We start from the raw sequence: 25575 nt of genomic DNA, 5'->3' as shown, positions 1-25575 counted from the left end.
TTGTCCCTTCCTCTGAAGGTTGTACGAATGGAACCAAATATGTGGTTCCATTTGTACACTCTTTGAAGTTGAATTGACACTAAGGATTTTACTGTGTACTGTTACTGTCTAGACATGGAATTACTTTCTCTCTGCACTGCCAGTTTGTAAATGAATAAATGAAAGTGTGTGTGTGTGTGTGTGTGTGTGTGTGTGTGTGTGTGTGTGTGTGTGTGTGTGTGTGTGTGTGTGTGTGTGTGTGTGTGTGTGTGTGTGTGTGTGTGTGTGTGTCTTTGTGAGGGAGAAAGCTATTGAGTCATTGTGAACGCAGCGCTCTGCCAGATTGAAAGTGTATGTGTGCACGAATGACAGAGAGATATAAGAGGGTGCTCTGCAAAATGTTAAATTAATCTGTCTGTCTGTGTGTCTGTGTGTGTGTGTGTGTGTGTGTGTGTGAGTGAGATGGATAGAGAGAAGTTTTGTTCTCTGCCAGTTCATACTTTAACTGTGTGCTCATGTGTGAGCACACAGATTGAAATCTAAAGTGCCTGCATTTGTGTGTGTGTGTGTGTGTGTGTGTGTGTGTGTGTGTGTGTGTGTGTGTGTGTGTGTGTGTGTGTGTGTGTGTGTGTGTGTGTGTGTGTGAGAGATACTAATGCCGATCCACAACGCTCTATACATGTGAATGGAGAGACAGCATATGGGGAATTTGCATAGGAGTCGGAAACGTCCCTTTGCTACGTGGAAATGCACTAATGTAAAGCATATGCTGTGGATTTGTATCAAAGCCTGTGAAGGGATCGGTTCGGACAGAGGCGGAAACCCAAAGAACACACAGTAAAATCCTCAGCGTCCATTTAACTCACTGTATAAAAAGTTACCCATAAGTGCCCCGCTGGGGTCCATTTTTACATACTCTCTGAGTTAAACGAACACTGAGGATTTTACTGGGAATTAATTGGCTTTTTTGATGGCAAGCTGTTAAAATGACCTCTCTTTGCAAAGGTTGTAGTCTGTAAACGGGACAAATGAACACACAAACATACACACACACACACACGCGCGCGCGCGCTGCGCGCACGGACTCGCATGCATCAGTTGATGTTAAAATCTCTCTTTTACATACTCTCTCTCTCACACACACATACAAACAAATACACACTCATGTGCGCACACAGACAGGGGCAAATGGAAGCATGGCCGACATTTCAATAGATGGGCCGTGACATTAGGTGGGGGGGGGGGGGGTAAAGGTCATGTGTACAGCGGGGCTGACATTGGCCTAAGAATGCTATGTATTGCTACTGACAAGGTTAGAGGTGGACGGCCGGGGAGCTTTCAGCGCTTGGGAGGGGGTGGGGGGGGGGGGGGGGTGGGGCGCCCCGGATCACAGGCCTGCAGGGCACGACCACAGCGGTACAGCGTGTGTCAGAGAGACAGAGAGAGGAGCGGAGAAGGGTGGGGCAGAAAGTGAGAGACACCAGAGAGAGATTGAGGGAGAGACCAGAGAGAGAGAGATTGAGGGAGAGAGAGAGAGAGATGGGGCATAAGGTGTACCAAAAGATAGGCCGAGCGTTGAGAGGTGCGATGAAAAGCATTAACCATGTCTCCTTCTCTCCGTTGGCTCTTTTTGAATGGCTCCACGAGACCATATCATGCACGAGCGGAGGTTTGGGGGCGGGGGGGGCATTACTGTAATTGCACTGAGACGGAGAAGAGAACATTAAGCCATCACTCTCACAGAATTGCCTTGAAGGAACCATCAAACCCCACCAAGGCAGCGCGGGGTGGAAAGGTGTGTGTGTGTGTGTGTGTTTGTATACTATACTGTTACTGTATATGTATGTATACTGTGTGTATATATATATATACCGTACATATGGCTGTGTAAATAAATATTATACATATTGTATACATACATACATATACATATTATATTATATATATTGTATACATACACATCCCCGCTAATAAAACGCAGTGTGCGTGGACACGGGCCGTAAATGAAAGTCCTTTATAAGTTTGCAGCGTTCTCGGTGTGGCAGTGGCCGGCACTCAGCAGCATGCAGTAATTCCACATATGCGCAGTTTGATCATCCCATAGCTTGCGGGGCTGTAAACATGGCGAAGGCTGAAACCATGGCGACGATAGATCCCATAGCCCGAGCTCCGAAATCCGGTGTTTACAGTACATATAAAACGATAATAAACAGCTTACATTTTGGGAAAGTGAAAAACGGATGTCGTTATTTTGTACGTATGCTAATGGTCAATAACCCGTGTGCAAATTCAGATCAATTGCTCCAGCCACTGAGGAGAACCAAGCAAGACAGACAGTGTGTGTGTGTGTGTGTGTGTGTGTGTGTGTGTGTGTGTGTGTGTGTGTGTGTGTGTCTGACTGACTGACTGACTGACATTCCTAAAATTATATAGGAAGATATCTGATAAAAACAACGGACGTAATGCATGAACAACAAGCAGCTGCATAAACGTGGCAGTCACAGCATTATATTTGGGAATGAAAACGAACGATTCGAACGTAAAGGATTAGGCTAACATAAAAATAAACAGTATCTTGCATAAGGGGATTATCTACATTTGGTTACAATCGTGCAGTTTGTGTCCGTGGCTGCGTGTGTAAGGCTTTCTCAACACAATGTTTCATTATCAGTTTAACATGTTTTTGCGCAGACAAGGGTCTGTGAGAGATACAGTACGTAGCCTACAGGTACGTATATATGTGTATCTGTGTGTGGAATGCGTAAAGAGAGAGGCAGAGAGGGATCAAGACAGAGGTGAGGGGAAGACAGTGAGAGGTTACAGAGAGAGAAAGAGATTGAGAGACAGGTGCCGGTCCTCACCTGTGGAGCAGCAAACGTACACCCTCAGTCTCAGGCAGCTGTGGCCATGGTGATGGGTAGGCGTGGCTGGAACAGAGAGCAGACACACATGCATCAGCCTCACGCCATCTACAGGCCATTGATCCACACAACGCATCTGTGTCATCATAGATGTCTTTGGCTATTCAGAAATAGCAGATCTACAAGCTCATAGCGTGGCTACGAGCTTGTAGATCTGCCATTTTATTTTAATAAAATATATATGTTGCTATAATATCAGTGGTTCTCAAACTTTTTTCATGTTAAAGGAGGAGTTCACCCAAAAAATGACTTATTTTCTATCAATTGCACACCCTATGAAGCCTTGATTCCATGGATTCTTTTTTGTTTTTGTCGCATTCCTAAGCTAATAATTTGATTCCCGTCTCCTACCGGCTAATGTATCCGGTAGGACACACAAAGTAGATTATTTGTATTTGTCTCCTCCTACGGAAATAAACCCGTCATCAAATTATTGTCTGCTGCTGCTGAGAGCTCCAAGAAGCTCCAGTGCAAGCCAGATGTTTGTTAGTGTCCCGGGACCGGGGTACCCACTTTCCCTGCTGTGCTACGTAACCTTATGTATAGGTTTATGTGTAGGGCATCGAAGAGTCAGTAAATGACATCATTGCTGTCATAACAGACCCTACACGCAGTTCTGACAGGTTCTCCCAGTCTAGACTGTGGAACCATTTGGCGCACATGTTTGTATGTCCAAAAATGCCCAATGTGGGCTATTTGTATTTTATTTTTATTTTCCTTTCCGTTATTTTATTGTGTTGTGTTTTTAATTGTGATATGGATCTTCCTGGGTCTGATATAAAGATCAAATTGAATGAAAGCACTGTATTCTAATAGTAATCATTACTATAGAGTGTTTGCTCATTAACAGGGGTGTTACCATCTGTCCAGCCCTTAATAGACAGAAGATACATGTTCAGGTCGGTCACCAATTTCCTCCAATCAAGAAATAGTACCCATTTATCGGCTTCAATTTTATACTATTCCAATTGCAATTTTGTCTTATTTATTTTATCACTTCCAGTTTCACTTGTTTATCCTGTATCCTGCATGAGATCTCTCTCCTAATTGGATGAAATGTATTTTCTGTTTACAAAAGTGCTGGAGAGACGGGGAGACAGACCCCTGTTACCGAACAAACTCTAGCAATGATTACTATATACAGTATACAGAATATAGAGCTATTTAACAATGAGTTTAACAAGAAAATATCTCTGACAGTACTTTAACAGCCAATTACTCTAGTCTAAACCATCAACTTTTACCGCATCTCATTCAGCTGTCCTTGGTTGAACTTTCCACATTCCGGCAGTGAGATCCACGTGTCATGGATATTATTCAGACGACAGAGGACAAACATGGGTTCCTCATTACGCTCGATGATCAATGGATCACAAAGTGCTCTAGCCTGAGGCTTGCTCATTACCACTGTCACCAATGCCATGCTACCGTACCTCCCATCAGAGTGATACATTGTTGCAGTGTAGCATGAGGTGACAAGGATTATCTCATATTATCTCAGGACCGGAGACCCACACGGGTCCTTGGGGGGGGGGTTCCAGTGGGTCCCCAAATAAATGACTGACTGTAAGAAACAAATCGGCCCTTAGGGTCCATTTGGCGAGACCATTTGGTTCCATTGAGGCCTATACACTATCAGAGTTAAATTAACACAGAGGGCTTAATTGTGTAGATTGTAGTCCCAGAGATAAAAAAATAAATACATATCAATTGGCCGTCTGTGACCTAATGTAGATCAAACAGGGGGTTCTTGAAATTATAAAGGCTGAGAATCCCTACTTTAGAGAGTGTCATTTGCTGAGATGTCGTTCGTTTGTATAGCGATAAGGGGGGGGGGGGGGGTAAATTAACTGTCCACCAGCGCAGATGCTCAAATGCATCCGGTTTGGCCGAGGTTCTACTGTATTATGAACACAATCGGCCCCGTGTTCGGGTGAAGGGAAGCCAGGCAGGGAGGGCGATCTTTGTCACTGCATGTATTCCTATGGGTTGAGGCGGTGCCTGTTAGCGGGGGGGTGTGTTGAATGGGAGGACAAGGGCAGAGGCACTATGCCCTCCCAGTGGGGTCTCCTCATTGGCAGGTGAGCCAGTATAGGGTACAACAGCAGTAGCGGTAACACAGAAATGTGTATGGAGGACTTAACCCATTAAGACCTGGAACTGTGTCATTTTTAGATTTGAGCTAAAAAGCATTATTTTACACTTTGGGCTATTCAAAAATAGCAGATATACAAGCTCATAGCGCGGCACCGAGTGCCGCGCTACGAGCTTGTAGATCTGCTATTTTTGAAAAATCGTGAAAATGTGTGCAAATCTTCTAAATATATATATTTTTAAAGCGAACATTTTAACTCAAATCTTTGCTTCTGGGGGTCCCTGGAACACAATATTTTGATGGGGGTCCGTGGCCAAAAATATAATTTTGGGGGTCCTTGACATGAAAAAGATTGAGCACCACTGATATAGAAACATACGTTTTTCAGAATACTGTTGGGATTTAGGAGACATGTAGAATCGGCTTCAGGTCTTAATGGGTTAATTGGCATAATGACTAAATTAGGAGAAAAGGGTCTAAAGTAACTAACTAAGGACCCCAGTTTCAGAACCCTCCACTCACAGATGTAGTAGTACTCGTGGTCCACGTTGAACTCGTAGCCCAGGGAGAAGGCGCTGTAGCGCTGGAACTTCTCGGAGAACTTGATGGGGGCGTGGGGCGCGTGGGGCCGGTTGCACTCCCAGCGCTTGAAGCCCATCTGGGGGTCGCACGTGCGGTAGCCGCGGTAGCTGACCATGTACAGGACGTACTGCTCGGCCACGGTGCGCTCCAGGGACCCCCGCTGGGTGACGTTGTAGTGCGGGCAGTAGATGTCCAAGTAGTCGTTGACGCTGACCTGCACCGTGTAACCCTCTCTCCGCAGACTGGAAGGAAGAGAGAGAGAGAGAGAGAGAGAGAGAGAGAGAGAGAGAGAGAGAGAGAGAGAGAGAGAGAGAGAGAGAGAGAGAGAGAGAGAGAGAGAGAGAGAGGGAGGATTAAGTTGCTTTGTCAGCTAGTGTGTCAATAAAGTGATTAATTCAACCGAGTTTGGATTGAATGGAATTGAGTAACGGAAGGAATCCGATGGAAGTCAAAAGAGAGACAAGGCAAGTAAATAAAGAAAAAGGACGGAAATAAAGAGAGGACAGATAGAGAAAGAAATGGGCAAAAGGAGTGCATAAGAAAAGAAAAAAAACATGTATCATAAACCGAATAGGTACCACAAATCCCTGTAAACAGCAATAGGCAACCTTTCCTCTGCGCGGAAAAACACTGTGTTGTTTTTTTTTGTTGTTGTCGTCATCATGTTCTCCAGGCGATAAGCTATCACTCCACTCTCCCTCCTCCTATGCATATAAAACACACACATTGTCCTCGCTCTCTCTCTATTCCTTGTGGCAAGAAAGCCGGCGATGTTGCAGAAAATAATAGCCTGCCTTTTCCTCCCCCTCGGAGACTGCCTGCACGGGGGTCAGCGAGGCGGAAGGAGCTCGTGTCAGTGTGTCGATGTGTGCTCTGGCCACAGGGGGGGGGGGGATGGGGGGGTGGGGGGGTGGTAGCGAGGTGTGTGTGTGGGGGGGGTGGGGGGTGGGGGTAACCTGGCCGATGGCTAGAGGGCAGGTGCAGAAGGTCATCCAGGAGTTGTGCTTGAGTCTCTGTGAGTGTGCATCTGGAAACATGTATTGTGTGTCTGTGTGTGTGTGTGTGTGTGTGTGTGGGGGCTGTGTGTACTATTTCTTTATGCACAATTTTGGAACGTTTTAATTTGTATCCTCAATTTAGTCGTTATGCCAATTCCCCACCGGTCACGTTCAGCCCCTCACATGTCTCCTCTAGACCAGCTCCAGGGGCCTTGTGATTAAGCGCGTCCGCCCTGAGATTGGGAGGTCAGGGTTCAATCCCCCCCCCCCGCCGGGTCATACCAAAGAATATAAAAATGGGACCCAATGCCTCCCTGCTTGGCACTCAGCATCAAGGGTGGGGGTAAGTCCCTGCAACATATTAGCGTCGTGTCCAGGGGGGTGTACTTGTACAACAAGCCGCCTCACGCTACAGAAACAGGAGATAAGGCTCCTTGCCCTATGGGTCACATGGCTCGGGAACCATTGGTTCCCAAGGCTCCTTTGAAGAGCACTTGTCCAACACTGTGTGAGATGTGTGAGATAAATGACATCACGGTACAGTGGGGTGGACCAGCGTAGCAGCACTCCACCAGACACTTCAGTCCCCTCTCGGTTCAGCGCCGCACAAATAAGGCCGAGGTGATGCAATGTGATTCAGCATTCAGCTCCCATGCTGCGCCGTTGAAAGTTTATAAATGCTAAGTATACTCATTATGTAAATGATGCCATCTGTAATTATACCAAGTAGAAGTCATTAGAAGGGCTTCCTGCAGGTGACATGATGAGAGGGGATGTGTCCTTAGCCGCAGTGGCGAGGGCCTTGCGTCGCATTGACATGCAGTTACACGCGTGTCACAGTAGGTGGAGGTATTGTGCTGTACTATGGCTGAATGAGCAGCCTAGCCAGCCTTCACTCCCTACCACTCTCTCTCTCTCTCTTCCTCCCCCCCGTTCTGTTCTCATTTCTCCTCTACCGTTTCTCTATTCTTTCCTATACCTTTTTTTCTGTCAGCAATGCATGCATGCATGCTGTCTGCGAGCATGAATGATGTGTAAGGTGTGTGTGTGTGTACGCTCACACATGTACAGACACGTGCACACAGACTACACCGCGCACACACACACACACACACACACACACACACACACACACACACACACACACACACACACACACACACACACACACACACACACACACACACACACACACACACACACACACACACACACACACACACACACACACACACACACACACACACACACACACACACACACACACACACACACAGGTCAGGTCTCTGGGGAGATTATTATTCAATTACAAAGTGAGGATCAGAAAAGTCATAGCACCTCTCTCTCTCCACCTATCTCTGTCTCTCTCTCTCTCTCTATCCTCCGCGCTGTAGCTTTCTAACCGTTCTCTTATCTCCATCTTTTAGCCTCCGCTCGCCTTTGCTTTTTAGTCAAACCCTCCCTCTGGTGATCTCTTCCATTCGGTTGCCATTACACACATGCTGAGGCAGATGAATACCAATTCTCTTAACCACTGTTCTTTCTGGGCCATCAATCTTATCTTGCCCTCTCTCTCTCTCTCTCTCTCTCTCTCTCTCTCTCTCTCTCTCTCTCTCCTCTATCCCTGGCGTTCAGATGTGAGATGACAGATTTTTGTCTCGCAGAGTTGCGGGAAGAGACAACAGAGCCATGCTTCAAAGAGACTATATTTAGAGAAGGGAAGGGTGGGGGTGCAGTTGAAATAGGTGGAGTTGTGGGGAGGGGAATGATACGAGAGAAAGAGAGAGCGAGAGAGAGAGAGAGAGGATGTAGTGAATATGTAATCACGCTGTGAGGGGGAATCATGGATGCAAACGGGGTGAAGCAGAAACGGGAAAGAGACCCATTCATTGAGAAATACGGCAGCGGAAGGCAGGGAGAGAGAGCGAGAAAGATCAAAGGGCAGCCGTCAAACTCGAAGAGCATGGGGGTGTGGGGGGGGGAGTGCGGTTGAGCAATGAGCATTGAGGTGTGTGTGTGTGTGTGTATGTGTGTGTGTGTGTGTGTGTGTGTGTGTGTGTGTGTGTGTGTGTGCGTGCGTGCGTGCGTGCGTGCGCATGTGAAAGACAGAGTACCACAGAAACAGAACTGAAGGGATATATACCCAACTCCATCCCATGTAGGCAGTCTGCCTCCATGCCCCCTGCAGCCACAACGCTCGTTTCATTCACATCGTTTTACCGCATCACTGTCAGTGGAGATTGGCAAATAATTACGTCACTGGGGCTAACATCAAGACAGACAAGTAACATTATATTTCATTTATATTCCTTTTTTTTTTTAATACCTAGTCAGGTGTTCATTTCCATTTGTAACTCTGAGAGTGTGCAAAATGTAACCAAATGGACCCGTAAGAGTTCTTTTTGGTTCCATTTGTGCACTCCGAGTTAAATTAACACAATTAACAAATTAACCCATTCAATCCGGGAGTGCCACGGTATGAGCTTGTAGATCTGCTAGTTTTTGAAAAATGTGTTTAAATCTATGAATGTATATATTTTTTACTCAAATCTTTGCTTTGTTCCCTGGAAAAACACCAAATACATATCATCTTGGGATCCACTGATATAGCAACATACGTTTTTTTTCAGAAAACTGTTAGGATTTAGAAGACATTTGTAGATTCCCGGATTGAATGGGTTAACGAATTAACTAGCGTTTCTCTGGAGTTGATGCTGCTAATACGCTCCACCTCTCCGGCAGCACCAGAAGACGCACTATGAAGGCAAAATGTTGTATCACCACTTTGCTCGGTCACAAAGGGACAGACTAGTCAAACAGGGCAAGCAGTGGCAGGACGATGAGGAAAAAAGGAAGGCGAGGAAGAGGGGAATGTATAAGATGGGAGGGGGGGAAGGGAGCAAAAAGAGGGGGGAAAAGACAGGTGAGGAGGAGCAGAAGAAGAAGAAGAGTATATTTGGTAGAAAGGAGAGAGTGAGGGGTGAGGAGGCCAAATGGACAAAGAGGAGGATGAAGGAGGTGTATGGTGTTGTGTAAGCAGTGCACTTATAGTGACACAAGACGGAAAGGTTGCAGGGCAGTGATGGATGATGGGAGGGGTTAAGGTGAGCGGGAGAAAGAAAAAGACAATTAACCCACTCAATCCGTGTACGCATCTGTGTCATTTTAGATTTTAGCTACAACCGTTATTTTTATACTTAGGCTATTCAAACATAGCAGATCTACAAGCTCCAAGCTTGTAGATTTGCTATGTTTGAAAAATCTTTTAACATTTTGTGGAAATCTTTGAATATATTTATATTTTTTAAACAACATTTTTAACTCAATTTTTTGCTTCTGGAGGGGGGGGGGGGTCTCTGGAACACCATATTTTGATGGCTGCCATAAACATAATTTCCTTGACAAGAAGAAGTTTGAGCACCACTGACATAACAACAATAGTTTTTCAGAAAAATTAAGACATTTGTTGAGACATTTGACAGTTACAAATGTTCGCTTGAAAAAATATATATTCAAAGATTTGCACAAATGTTTTTTTCAAAAATAGCAGATCTACAAGCTCATAGCGCGGCACTCGGTGCCGCGCTATGAGCTTGTATATCTGCTATTTTTGAATAGCCAAAGAAATCTAAAATGACACAGATGCGTTTCCGGATTGAACGGGTTAAGAGTAGAGAGAGAGAGACGTATAGATGTGTGGATTAAAATGTAGGACGGGTGGAGGCGTCAGGGGGAGATGAAGCAACCTAAGCGTGAAGAGAAAAGAGTGTGGGTGAGGTGAAGCAGAGAGAGAGAGAGAGAGAGAGAGAGAGAGAGAGAAAGAGAGAGAGAGAGAGAGAGAAAGAGAGGGGGGGGGGGTTAGAGGTCACAGGTCCACCTGAACCGAAATACGAGAAAAGTCTAGAACCATGCAGGTTCGGTTCCATGTTTTATTATGGTCTATTTGGTTGTTTAACATTATGTGTAATGATAACTGAGTGGATCCGAGAGGATCTGTAAATCAGTGCTTATCAGGAGAGAAATACATGAAGTGCTGTGGAACTTGCATGACGATTAGGCTATATAGGATCAGATTAAGGGAGGAAAAAGTGGAAAGGTGCACCGGCGAGTTGCATCAAAGGTTCATGGTGAGGATGGATCTAACTCTTATATGCACATTTGTTTTGGGGAAGTAAAACTAATGCACGTATAACGTGTTAAATCCACAAAATGTTTTCTTTGTAAATTAATTCATATTCCATTTGAAGAGCTATACGCCTACGCGATAGAGAACTTATCACCACAGGAGCAAAAAACAGACTACAATCAACGACACAGTGAGAGAGAAAGACTTTGAATTTGATTTTTTCCAAATCCCTTCATTAAATTACTGAAGGATACAGCAATTCAGCAGACATGCACAATAAACCAGACACAAATAAATAAATAAGACTGTGGGTGAGATGAGGCAGAGAGAGGGAGGGAGAGACAGAGAGGGAGGGAGACAGACGGAGACATAGAGACAAAGACACAGAGAGGAAAAGGCGTTGAATGATGACAACAAAGGGAAAACGTGCAGAGAGGCCTACATGGAGATCTAGTGCTCCCCGGGGGGATGAGCATATGTAGCAAAAACACAGAACACAGAAAGAGCGATGGCTCTCATTCTCTCTCTCTTCCCCTATACCATGTTTTCTTTCTTTCTCTCTGGCGCTCTCTCTCTCTCTCTCTCTCCTCCTGTGCTGTGCATTGTCTCTGTGGCAGTTTTGCTGTCTCATCATCATTTTCCTATGAGCAGGAAAGCACAGCTCGTTAGTAAAGCCTGCACAAGACTGCCGAGGGAGCGAGCTAGCATAGGAAGGAGGCAGGGGAGAGAGAGAGAGAGAGAGAGAGAGAGAGAAACGAGCGAGAGTGCAGGGAAAAGGAGAGTTGAGACAAAGATAGTACCACTGTACCTTTCACGTCTGCGCTAAAAAGAGTCTTTTGAGAATAGCTGGTATCAATAAATAACAATGGTACGCTACCGCTACAGCTAAAGAGACTTTTCTTTTCTTTCTCTTTTCGAGTACAGGGAAGAAGCCTATAGTGGCCAAAACATCTGGTGACATAGAAACATGGTCGTGCGGTGGTGTATAAATTAACGTTAACAGCGACATACAGTAGATGCTGTCTGTGTCGTGTGATATTTCACTGTGCTTTAACACTGGTAGTCTGGAGGAGCACGCCAACGAGGCATTCCCCAATACTGGCATCAGCTGTGCCAGTTAAGTCTCAGTGCTGTCAATCTTACTCGCTTTTTGTTTTGTATGGGTTCTTTGTTTATGTTTCCTGGGAAGACATTCACCAATGCACAGGGTTCTGATGTAACTATTCCTCCTGGTGCCGTTTGTGGAGAGAACTTATGGCGAAAGCTTGCTAGAGTGAGGCCTGACACTTCCATCACTAATCTTTGGTTGAGTTTATGTCCGCGTAGGCCTGTCACAATTACTACATAATCGTCTTTTCTCAATTATTTGAGATAATCGCAATTATTTTTGTATAATCGCCATAATCGTTTCCATGTTGAAAAATGTTTTGCGTCACTTCGTGTATAAAATTATGAAATATGTCAATCATTTCTTATTGACATATTTAGTTATTTGTCATATCTGCCCTGTGCAATTTTTGATTACGAAGCCTAAAAGGCTTCATATGTTCCAATGCTCAACGCCAAACACAACATTTAATCGTTAATCGCAATTATTTGAAAGACAATTAATCGTCAACTTAAATTTGTAATCGTGACGGCCCTATGACACTTATGCTTCATTTATATGCAAAAACAGCAGATTTACAAGCACAGGCTCAAGCTGTGAGCTTATTTTTCCGATATCCGATGATTCTTATACGGGACACCGTCATACTACGAAGTACAAATCAGGCTTTACGTAATGCTCAACGGTGTGTTCTCCCAAAAGAGGTTTGACAGAATAATTATGAGCTTGCCTGTTAGCAAAGAAGTTAGCACTTCTTTATTCACTTATAAATGAATAAAGAAGCTTGAAGAAGAAACAGAGCATGAGCTCTGCTCCTGAATACATTCCCAAGGAAACTATAATGCCAAGGGGTTGGTTGCTCATGAGCTCATGTTGAGAGAATAAAGTTAAATATTGCTTTAAGGTAAAGTACAATTTCAAAAGGCTTAGTTAGAACCCACAGTATTTAAGACTACAGGGAGCATCGTTCTTTTGACCACAGCATTTAGAGTTTGTTCTCTACAAGAATAAAATTGGTTCTCTGAAGACTTATTTACCAAAACACATCTCTGCAACTTGTGGTGCGCTGCTGACTCAGTCGGTTAATGGTTTTCCACAGAAGCAGCAATCTAAAATAAACCTCTAAAATGTCTAACCGACCTTTGTGTTGGCGGTGCATTAACAACGTAATCAATATTATTAGTTCACTGTGTCAGCAGTGAGAAAATGGAATCGATGTTACTCAATCACATGCATAAACATGCTGCTGCTATATACCGTACAACAGCTATGCATGAAATCACACATGGGGACATAGAGTTGGGCCGGTGTAAACATTTCAAAACTACTTTGATATAACACGTACCGGATCATACAATTAATACCTACTTTTAACACTAGGTGGCACATGCGTGTGATCCAGCTACTCCCCAGTGGAACAATGAAGGAAACATAGAGGCAAGCTGTCAAGAAATTGGTCTGTGTGTCTGTCTGTCTTATATTCTTCAAAAGGTGGGTTATCATTCATTAAAGCTATGGGTTTCTCTTCGTTTTCTAAGAAAATGTTGTGGTCGGGTAAAGGGGGAACTTGGATTCAGAAACCATGGATTTCTTTTGGAGAACCACTGTCATAGATGACCATGTCATAGATTCTGAAGTCTGAGATCCACATGACGATTGTTTGGTTTTGACATTATTTATACATTATTAGATATGTACATTATTTATTAGATATTGTTCCATATATACTGTACACCACAGCCTTACACATCTCATACAAAAATCTAATCTTATATCCATTTTACGAGATCTTTCCTTGGATTCCATGTAAAATGTTGCCATTTGTTTATGTTACCTTTATTTTACCAGGTAGCCACTTGATATCAATGAAGGTGATGATTTGAAAATAGCAGCATTAAAAAAAACTAACAAACGAGATACAAAAATATACCAAGAATATAAAAAAAGAACATAAAAGGCTTGGGATGGGAGGAATTAGAAGATAGGGCGGCTGGTGAGAGAAGACATTCTTCCATCTAATTATTTTCCATGCCTGTAAACTAACTCGAGCTTTAAAATCAGGTGCGTGTTTTTTGAAGTTCGTTCCAGGCAGAGGGAGCAGACAACATGAAGGCCCTTCTCCCTAACTCCGTGCATGTTCTGGGAACTGAGGCATTTTGTAAAGAGTCCTGTGATCGCAGGCTGTAAGATGGGCTTGATGTGACAGTGACGTATGAACCAAGGTAAAAAAGGGAGCTGACCAATGATTGCTTTATAGATGAAGGTGTACCAATGGATGGCCAGTTTCTCTAGCATACAGGAGTGCAATGATGCGTACATTATTTATAATCGTAAAATTGGCAATCTCTTTGTTTTCTTTTACACGAAGGGGGGCCATGCACACACAGAGCACAGTGTCAGATTGTCAGCATGCTGGTGGTTGTTTACCATTGTAAACATGCGGCAGATGCACATCTAGCATTCTGCTGCTTGTCGCGTGTAAACACAACTGCAAAAAACAGCGCAACTCCATGTCCCTCGTCAACTCCATCCTCTCATTCAATTCCACCCAATGGGGGAGAAATGTTTAATGTTTATCATGCACACGTTTATTTGACTAAACAATTAAAAAGCAGCATGCTGAAAACTTGACAGGTAATCTGTGTGCAATAGTGCCAGAACGTTTCGCGATGACAAATAGCGGTACGATCAGGTTAGATGAGGTCATCGTGTGACATCTTCACACAAAAGTTCTTCCTCAGAGGTAATCAATGTCAAACTCATCAGCGGCGCAACGAAGCCATACGTAAACACTGTGATTTAGATGCCATTTCTCAGCTGTCCATTTACTTCCGACAGACTCCCCCAATCCTGATCCAGTCCCCTGGCAGGGACATGCTAGGCTCTGCTGTTTTTCCCCTTTACCTCAGCACCAAAACTCATTACACACTCGCGCACGGACACAGCAATACAGACACACATAGGCTTACCCACACAGATCTCTGTGCATTCAAATACTCACACGCACACACAGGCACACTCACTCACACAAACAAAGACGCGCGCTGCCTCCGACAAGCCCACCACTGATTGAGTTAGCGTCGCAATTAATGGCACAGTTTACCGCCATTCGATCCGGAAAGGAGGATTGAGGGAAAAACAAGTGCTGAGACAGTACATGCAGAAGGAGCAGACGCTGCAAGTCTTCTCTGTGACTATTGCACTACTGGGACTCATCCCAATGGCTTCTTCCGCAGACTCCCCTCACTCTTTCCCCGGCTGAAAGAGAAATTGGGGAATATTAGCCGTTCACAGCTCCCCCATTGCTCTTGCCAAATCCCTCGCGGCCCATCGCTTGGCCTTCCACCTCAGCGTTCCTCATTTGACTCTACCCTTAAACGTGCTGCTGTATTCTTACCGCGGTGCAATGGAGGTGGCTGTACTGCATGCTTTTAAACCCAAGTTTTAGTCGCATGATGGCACTGCTCGCTGAAAATAACTGATTTGGAAATCAATTACTTTTGGCAAGATTTACCTCAGCACAACATGACAACTGCCCTACAGGGAATGGGAAGCTTAAAACTGTAATGCAGGACAGATGGATGTTTGTTTTTCACAGCACATAATTTAGTGGTGGATTCATGTTCATTTCCTGATAGAAATCATCTAATATATTCCCTATTTCCCCTTGGTCTCCCATCATATCATGACTATCCTATTACCTGGTATCGTCAAAGTTTACTTGATCTCATCCTGACTGATAGGTAATCTAATGTTTTGATATGGTATAGTGCGTCTTAAATATTCATGATTAGAAGCCACAAACTTAGATCGAACAGAAAATGTGTTTTTATTCATTTTATTTTTTTTATAAATTGTGTTTTTCTGCAGCACACACTGTGGCAGGTTCCACATTCGCCTCGACTTTCTCCAGTTGTCAAAGCTTACTCGCAACTTATAAGTGTCAGCATGTACTGCATTGCTATGGGAAGCTCTCAAAATATCCTGGCACCGATGCCACCTAGGCAAATTCCTGTACATTTATAGTACTTCCTGAATATACCACAACTCAAACCAAACTCTACCCCCCCCCCCCCCCCCCACACACCCCCCTCTAGCTCCTCTTCCCCTCAGCTTCTCCCAGCCTCCCTGTCTCTCCAGTTTTCCTGTATAGGCACACAGCTAGCAGTGCTGATGATTCAGAGTGAGTCAGTCTTCCGGGTACAGCTGGTGGGTGATACACATGCATTGTACCAGGATGCTCAAACAGCTCAACCACTTTTTTCTGGGAACACTTTTGGAAACTGACATGGGGGGGGACTGGTGGACAGCTGTTTTTCACTGCCATTCATTTCTCGAATTTTGTGCAGAATGTATTTGTATGTTGCAAAATTTGTTTTTTTCAAACACTGCTTTGATCAAGACAGAAATATGGATTTTGAAAGGTATTATAATACTGAAATACATGAATTCAAACAGTACATACATGTACACTGTTTGTACCATTAGGCTGAATGAAGGAATTTAATCCTTTTCAGAGTGATAATTGTGAAAGCTACTCCTACTGCTTCAAAAAGAACTACAGAAACGGCAGCACCTAGTCTTTCCTACTGTAGACTGGGCAGGGTGTAGTATATTTAAAGGGTGTGAATTAAAAGGATTGAAGTTTCTCATCCAAAAGAGTGCAGTATATTGAATAAAAGATCTAAAGTACAAAGGCAACTACTATATGACCTGCATAAAATATTAATAAGAATTAGACGTTGTATATACCCCTATGGAATATGTGAATATGCAAATATTGTATCTAAGGATCTGAGCTGTGTGTGTGTGTGTGTGTGTGTGTGTGTGTTTCTTTAAGAAGAAATCAATAGAAAGCAATATATATATATTTAAAAAGAAGAATTAGACCTATTCCATCCCACAGGAGAAATTCTGTTTTCAGCTTCACTCAGTGCTTCTCAAGTAAGCCCCTATATTGTATGTAAGCAAAGCGATGTTTGATTGATTGATTGAATATTTTATTAGACAGAAATGTAAAAACAGAACGAGTACAGTCAAACACTTTGTCTAAAAGGATAAAACCAAAAAAGTCCTTGCGGTCTTGTTTCCATTCTATTCAATTCATCAACATATAAAAAATAGCACCAAACATTCAATATCATCACAAATATCAAACACTATATGTACATGTATGCAGTGAATTTAAAATATAGAGAAGGGGTCTTCCATGTTTTTCAGGCGAAGGACCCCTTAGCTGAGAGCGAGGCGAATCGGCAAAGCAGGGACTTTTTGAGAAAGCCTTCCATGCAGCTTGATGAAAGGCTTTCAAAGCTAGCTCAGCATATTTAGCTGATTGTCTCATCAATGTCTGTTGACCATTGAGAGATTTGAGACTAGCTTGGAAGTATTCCACAGTTTCCTCTTAAGTGCCTCCAAGTGATGCAGCAGCTTTGATGGCTTCATATAGATTCATTTAACAGCACTCTCATCATGTCTTGTGTAAATTAAATGTTTCTTCGTTTGTTTACTTACACATTATGTAAATTAAATGTTTCTTTGTTTGTTTACGTACACATTATCTCAGCTAATAGTATGATGGATTCATGTTATTGTGTATAATCAGACATACAAATTAAAAAGAATCCTATCACAGATAAATTTGGCAGCCCCCCTGTAGTAACTCTGAGGACCCCCAAGGGGTCCCAGACCCTGTGTTGAAAACCCCTTATCTAGAGCCATGTAACAGTAGAACAGCTATGTGATTACCAGTTGTGCATTGTCCCTACGGTCTTTCACCCCCTCTCTGTCATTCACATTTATTGTCCTATCTCTCTCCATCTGTCTGTCACATTGCTGTCATTCACATTTATCCGTAATGTGCAAAGTCTGATTGTTTATGCCATGTGTCAATTATGTTTGTATCACCAGTCAATCCAAGGCTGCGATATAAACGATTTTCACAGGCCCAAAGTCACATTGCGTGTCCTCTGTGAGAGGACTAAGCACAGTAATGTCACTGACATTATAGCTACATAAGTAGACACTCGATTGTACATGAAGGTGAACAGTAATGGCATGTACTGTAGATGGAATGTACAAAGCTATATCTGAAAGGTGGCAGACCATGGCAGCATAGTCTCAAGATTGATACAGTACTGTAACTGTACATCAGACTAGAACCCGACCAAGGCCATACTTTTGAGTCTGATGCCGATCCCGATTTTGGAGAGGGCTCTACAAAATAATAATAACAATAATAATAATAATTTGATATATAGATTATATCGTTGCTGTCGGGTAGAAACAAATCTTTTTAATTTTATATATTTTTTATTTTTTATAAATCAGTGCGATTGAACACCCTTTAGGTCTGGTGTGTGGGTTTTACAAATATTTAACCAATGAAAAGTATTAAAAAGTGCTTCTGACTAAACCTTCTAACTCCATTGGATCCTCAAACTGTCGGTCAAACCACCTAAAACCAACTTTAATTAATCTCCACATTAATGGTCAAAAACCTGTGATGATACAAGTATCTGACAATGTATAAAGTATACCAACTTTGATGAGGCAGTATTGTGTTTCATTTCCTGAAAAGTTAATATTTTGGTTTGGTTTCTGCCCGACAGAGACATAATATATACTGTATATAGTTTGAAATGTTACAATAAACAGAGATGAAAAACAAGGCTGTATGTCATGATTGAAATCCAAAGCTGGGGCGCCCATCCAACTACACTTTTAGTATAAAATACATGTTAACTGAGGCTGCCAAGGAAATGTGTCTTATACTGGAATGCCTCCAATGACCACCTGGAAGCCGTTTGCTTCCCGTAATGCAAATGGCCCCTGGGGGTTTAGTTTCTGGATACCAATGATGTTGACTTTTGCACAGAAGCTAGGCAGTGTTATCCTTTTAGACCAAGGTTTGACTGTACTCGTGCTGTTTACATTTCTGTCTGATAAAATATTCAATCAATCAATCAATGTTGTGGCACATTAGACCAGTGGTTCTCAAACTTTTTCATGTCAAGGACCCCTAAATTGAAATATATGTGGACCACTGCATTAGACAAACACATTAGACACATTTATATTATGTCAAGAAAGACAGACAAATTCCTGATGAAGATCTGTTCTTCAACACAATAAACTAAGCGAAGCATCTAACCAGTGTGCAGACCTTATTATTTTTTTAAGAAAGAAAATACACACACACACACAAGCCTAAACCCTGAATGCCTAATTATAACCCGGCCTGACCCCATTCTTAATCTTTTTTAACCATAAAAACAACCACTTCACTTGTGAAGACCAGGAAAATGGTCCTCCTCACAATGTCGATTTTTTTTCCAATTCTACTATACAGTATACTTGGCCCTCACAAGTATAGTTATACAAGCAGGGGATGGGCTGCCGGTGGAGCCTACTGGAGCGCAGCTCCCATTGCTTTGAAGCTGCACGCACGCCCGCACATGCACCATTTGCAGTTTTCGCACCTTGCTAACAAAACCTGCCGATCGACGAGTGTCACAGCTTGAATGAACAGGAATGACCGACCTGGTTGGATGCATATCAATGTGACTTGCTAAGTGTCTACTTACTGGTTCAGACACCTACTGGTGTCTGAAGCAGTCAAAATAGTTGGATAACAGTGGCTGATGGATTCATGAAGTAATGAAATTACAGAGTTGATGTCAGCAAGGTAAATGCATAATTAAGACAGCACTTAAGTTTCCCCATTATGCAAGTAAATAGAATACAATTTGATATACAGTATATCGTGGGTTAATAAATAGGCCTACATATTAAAGAGGTTATTTCAATCAGCGAGTGAGTGCGCGACGTAGCGCTCCACTAGCTAAACAATCCACAGCACACACACACACAGATGAAGAAATGCATGTGCATGTATCCACAGACAGTACACACAAATACATGGAAACAGTGTTAATTTAACTAATTCAAGTTTAAAAACTGACCATTTGGGTAGAAGGAAGTACATTTCTACCTTGTCTTGAATTGATAGCATCCTCTATCCCAATGACTACACACACCATTTCAATCATCGAACGCTTTCATTTCATGTTGTGTCCTTAGCATCGGCTGATAAGGGCGCACAACGTCTATTAGTCCTCTTGTGGTGCAAGATTCATGTCACCTAGCCTAACAAAAATGATTGACACACAAACAGCCACTGTGGAAAGCGTAGGGGGGGGAAATCCCTCTTCTCCTAATTAGTGGCAGAAAGATAGATTGACAGAAGGCACCAGACAGGCACCACAAGGTGATGACAGACCCCAGTCATTTGCAGCCTTGAGGAGCCATCCATCCCCATTGATAAACAACAGTCTATCTCGCTCAAGGTGAGATTCTAATTGTCCCCCGTTATTAAACGCCCAGCCTCTTGCCGCTCTCGCTCTCTCTCGTTTGTTATTCTCATCCCTCCCTGCTTCCCTGCCCCCCCTCCCCTCTCTTTCTCTCTACAAGTGTCTCTCACATCGTTCTCTCGCTCTACAGTACATCTCTTTCCCATTCCCTCTCCCCCCCTCCCCTGTTCCACCCCACCCTAGTTTGCTTTTGCTGCTCATGTGCTTTTTCAGAGAGCCCTGTCGTCTGATGATGAAAGGCACTGCTCGTTCTGTGCTCCCCATTATCTAAGGGCGTCGCGTTCTCCCTCACAGAGGCCCTGCATTGATACACAGAGATAATGGAGACCGCCACGATCTTGGAAAGTGTAAAAGCTAAGTGTGTTTTGTGTGTGTGTGTGTGTGTGTGTGTGTGTGTGTGTGTGTGTGTGTGTGTGTGTGTGTGTGTGTTGCACATTTTGATACAAATATGCATCACCATCGCTAAATTCAAGTCTGTATTATTAATGGCCGTCTGCAGGTGTTGAGTGTGTATACATGTGATTTTGTGCGTATGCATCTGTGTTAGTGTGTGCACGCGCTCGTGCGCGCGCGTGTGTGCGCGTGTACCTGATTGTGTGTTTACTACGGCGGCTCAATGTATCAAGCCTGCTTAGCAGAATCTCTTTGTGTGAAAGCGTGTCTGGCCGTCTATGAAAGTGTGGCATGTGATTGTGATTATGTGTGTAGGTATCCACGTGTGTGTGTGTGTGTGTGTGTGTGTGCGTGTGCGTGTGCGTGTGTGTGTGTGTGTACGCGTGCGTGCGTGCGTGCGTGCATGTGTGTGTGAGTAAGAGAGAGAAGGAGAATAAAAGAGAGATGGAGAGAGATAGAGAGAGAAAGAGAGAGAGATGGAGAGCAGATGTGTTTTGTCAGGCAATAGAGGCCCTCATCAGGATGAATTCTCCACAGTGGCCTCTCAGTGTGGATGTCAGCCGGGCGGCCGTGTGTTGCTCTGCCATTGGCCATGTCCAAAAACAAAGTGCTCATCTCCCCCATCTGCCCTCTCAGGCCAGCGGCTGAGCACAGCACACACTTGAACAAAGGCCAACAGAGGAGCAAATACAGTACACACAGTACAATCCTCAAAGTCAACCACTTAAACACTATACACTTTGTCAACTGGGGCCCCCTGGGATCTATACTTGGTCCCTTCCTTTTTTCCCTCTTCACCAAAACTGTCCGCAAGCTCGCACCGTGTCACATTGTGATGCGTTGTGAGCTTATAGATCTGCTATTTTCATCAAACGTTTGCCTATTATGACATGCCCAGTATTCAAAGAGTGTACAAATGGAACCAAATGGATCCGTAAGGTTCCATGTGTTAACATTTGTACACTCTCAGAGTGACACATCCACAAAATTTGGTTCCAGAATAGAAGGCAGAGAGAACAAAGCAACCAGGTGCTCACCGGAGACGCAGTAGTCAAGAGTTAAAATAGCAAAAGGTGCTCCTGGACCTTTATCCCTGATGAGGACCGCTTTAGTCGAAACATGTTGGTGTTGTATTAAATAATGGCTGTTGTCTCTTTTAACCTTGAGTGCCCGGATCTCCCATTTTTTATCTGGTTCCAGACTAGTTGAACACACTCAAGTGTTACAAACACTAAATGAACACTGAGGATTTTACTGTGTGCACACACACTCTCTCACACACACACACACACACATAAATCATCATACAATCCTCAAACAAAGGCATGCAGACACACTACACCTGGGTGATCTATCGATTTGATATCACAATATGAGACTAGATATCATCTGGGATTTTGGTTATAGCAATGTTGTGATACTGAAGCATAAATGGTGTATTTTCCTGGTCTTAAATGCTGCCGGTAAAATGCCTCAAATCATGAACACTGCGTCCGATTGCTAACACAAAACTATGTCACACAAATCAACATATTGTGTCTCTGCAATAACTTCATCAACATTAATCCCTTAACTTATTCCTCCATTAATCCCCACAATAACCTACCTGACCTGGCGGAGACCTGTGCTCTGAGGAGCATTTTCTCTAGTTAATATTGAGAAAATCAGTCAAAAAGATTGTTATTCAGATACTTAGCACAACACGCACATTTTACAACTTGTATTCATGATCACATGCACAAAAACATCAAATCATGTGGATCTCGTGATCCAAATGATAATGGTTGGATGGCTCAGGGTTGGATGGCTCAGGGTTGAGTAAGACAACTTGCAATGGGCCTGGTCTACAAGATACACCACAACATTGGGATACCCATGTACCTGTCTAAATACTTCAAAAATGTTAATGAAGTTCACAATCACAACACCAGAGGCAGCTCAACTGATCATGTCCAACCCAGATTTGGCACAAACAAGGGAATTAACTCGTTCTCATGCTATGCAACCCCCCCCCCCCCCCCCCCCCGAACAGTTTTTTGTACTTATTTCTTGTTTTTCATACCAGTAACCTGTAAGCCGATTGTTAACGTTCTGCATAGTAGTGCTATATCTGTCTGTTTTCTTAAATGTCATCATGATTTGAGTGCGTAAGGATCTCATTTTAAATAAGCCATTCTTTTATGAGCAATCCAGTTTAGAGGACCTTGTATTGTAAATTGTACTTCCATGTCTTTTCTAAATAAAGTATTCAATCAATCAATCAATGGTGTCGCTACAATGTGGGTCTTTGGACTTCATGTGGCTAGCCTGTGACAGGTGATCAGTCATCTATGACATGAGTTGTCTATGACATAACTCAAAACTCGTAGATATTTTTGTGGCGACCCGATAGCTGAGTGGGTAGGGCGTGTATTACATAGGCTCTAAAACCTGACATTGACCATTTCTGCATGTGCCTCCCCTACTCACTCTGATTTTCCTGTCTCTCTCGCACTGACGAATCAATAAAAGGTAGAAAAGCCACAAAAATATAAAAACAAAAAAAAAGATAATATGATTTATGCTGTCTCTATACCATGGTTCCAATAACTAAGCATCCAAGTCGCAGTTCCTCCTCCAAATGTGGTCAGAGTCAATGATTGATAGCTGTGAGACAGCATCTAGTTTGGTACATTAAAACCTTAGCGAAGAAGGCTTATCCTAAAGATATTCAAAAGTACACCCCCACTTCCCTACTGCACTCATTAACAGCTGCAACATCTGGTGTATTTGCTGTAATACCTACTGAAAAACATCACACACATGCACCCCCCCACACACGTACAGTACACACACACACACACACACACACACACACACACACACATACATACAGTACACACACACACACACACACACACACACACACACACACACACACAGACAGATAAAAGAATAAAATCATCTAAACCTGAGCCACCGCACCACAGTGCATGCACGACGTGAGTGCAAACACAACACGCCAAAAATAAACATACAAAGAAATAAGCCTTAACATATAATACCAAAGCCAATCCACGGAGATAAAAAAAACAGGGCTGCTTCTATTATCGTTCCAAAAGTTGGCAGAGTGGGATTTTGAAGTGCAGCGCACAAGAAGTACAGTACAGTAGCCTCACACAGTAAAATCCTCAGTGTTCATCTATCCATTTGTAACTCTGGGAGTGTATATAAATGTAGTGTACTCAGGATTTCACCGTGCAGAGGGCACTCTCACAGGATGTCTGCCACGGCGGGGTGTTAGCTTTCAAAAACCTTAGTGCTGGCACACATCTCTCTGTGTCTCGCAGTCAGAGAGAGACTGAAAGAAGGGAACAAAGAGAGAGAGAGAGGGGATGGAAGGAGAGGAGCACTCTTAGTGCACAAAACAGGATTTAATATTTAAAAAAATAGAGAATTTTAAAGATGTTTTGGTTGGCAGTGTTGTTGTCAAGTGCCTGTACAAAATAAAACTTGCTGAATAAATCTGAGCTGAGCGAATGAGAAGCATAGAAAAATAAGCATAGGTAGAGAGAGGATAGAGTGAGATATATTGGATTAACGGAAGTATTTGTTGTTTCAACATATATAATTACGCACATGGTTGTTTATTATCCTGCGTAATTAAGAAAAACCTTACATGCATTTTGAATGCAATGCATATAGAATGTAATTAAATTCGGTTAAGAGTGCTTAACGTGCATGAAATGTAAAATAATGTAAACAATAAACATGCCTTCTAATGAAAGGCACATGCGCAGACAGTGGAATCAGTTACCTTTTAGGGTACAGAGTTTGCTACTGTACATTTATAGATATATCTTTGAGAGAGACAAAATAAAATTGGTTGATATATCGGCCTATCTGCCATCCTATTCTTCTATTGGAATCGCTATCGGTCTTGAAAAATCCTTATTGGATGACTTCTAGTATAAATTAGGCTTAAAAGAAAACTTTGCAGATTTTCAACCCAAATCCGATTGTTCTGATCTGAGGAGAGCCTGTCTTCTGAGTATTTCTGAGCGAAATCTTGATGAAACGATCACTTATAAAGTGTTGTTTCACGTTATTAAGCACAGGCAAATGTTGTGCAAAAATAGGCAAACATTCAGCCAAAATAGCAGATCTACAAGCTCACGCATCGCAAGCATATAGGGTTTAAGTGGTTAAGAGGAGAAGAGAGAAAGCAGGAGAGAGCAGAATGCAAAGAAAGAGAGAAAGATGAAGTAAAGTAGTTTTTAGGTCAGATTTTTGACTGGGCTGTATTCAGAACCAACGTCATGGATGCCAACTAGAATAATCAGGCCTTTTATCTCCCAGCCATGGCAACTGCACACACACACACACACACACACACACACACACACACACACACACACACACACACACACACACACACACACACACACACACACACACACACACACACACACACACACACACACACACACACACACACACACACACACACACACACACACACACACACACACACACTCCTCAGGAAAAAGCCATGTTAAAAAAAACTCAAAGAGAACCCACATACAGCATTAACATATTTCATTCATTCTTAGTGGGCACACGGCACTCCACAGTCCACATACAATTATCATCCACACGGTCTACTTTGCAGATAACCAAATTTCTTCATGTACAGCATATCCTCCTCACACACTGGGCACGTGTGTATCCAAAACGCTCACAAACATACAGCCAAAGCACAGTCCGCACACACAAACCCTTCCTAGCAGAGCAGCATAAATAATTCAACCATTTCTTAAAATAACCCATCACCCTTAGAGCATATATGGTACTGTGTGTGTGTGTGTGTGTGTGTGTGTGTGTGTGTGTGTGTGTGTGTGTGTGTGTGTGTACATATACATATATATATATATATATATATATATATATATATATATATAGATATATATATATATATATATATATATATATATAAAATGAAAACAGTCCTCCAGACTGCAC

At 43.0% G+C, this 25575-nt stretch overlaps 1 protein-coding gene across 2 annotated transcripts in view; it reads right to left on the bottom strand.

Moving 5' to 3' along the window:
* The window catches only part of LOC308095865 (ephrin-A3-like), an 82235-nt gene that overhangs the window by 11754 nt on the left and 44906 nt on the right, over positions 1-25575 (bottom strand). For both annotated transcript variants that reach the window (XM_080442993.1, XM_080442994.1), the window contains exons 2-3: positions 5518-5819; positions 2841-2906 (exon numbers count right to left, since the gene is read on the bottom strand). In XM_080442993.1, the coding sequence (XP_080299119.1) occupies positions 2841-2906; positions 5518-5819 (368 nt within the window). The remainder of the gene's footprint in view (positions 1-2840; positions 2907-5517; positions 5820-25575) is intronic.

This window comes from Gymnoscopelus braueri (genome assembly GCF_963280865.1).
Source record: "Gymnoscopelus braueri genome assembly, chromosome: 11".
Lineage (NCBI taxonomy): Eukaryota > Metazoa > Chordata > Actinopteri > Myctophiformes > Myctophidae > Gymnoscopelus > Gymnoscopelus braueri.
The sequence above is the reverse complement of the archived record's forward strand: the minus strand, read 5'-3'. Positions and strand labels throughout refer to the sequence as shown.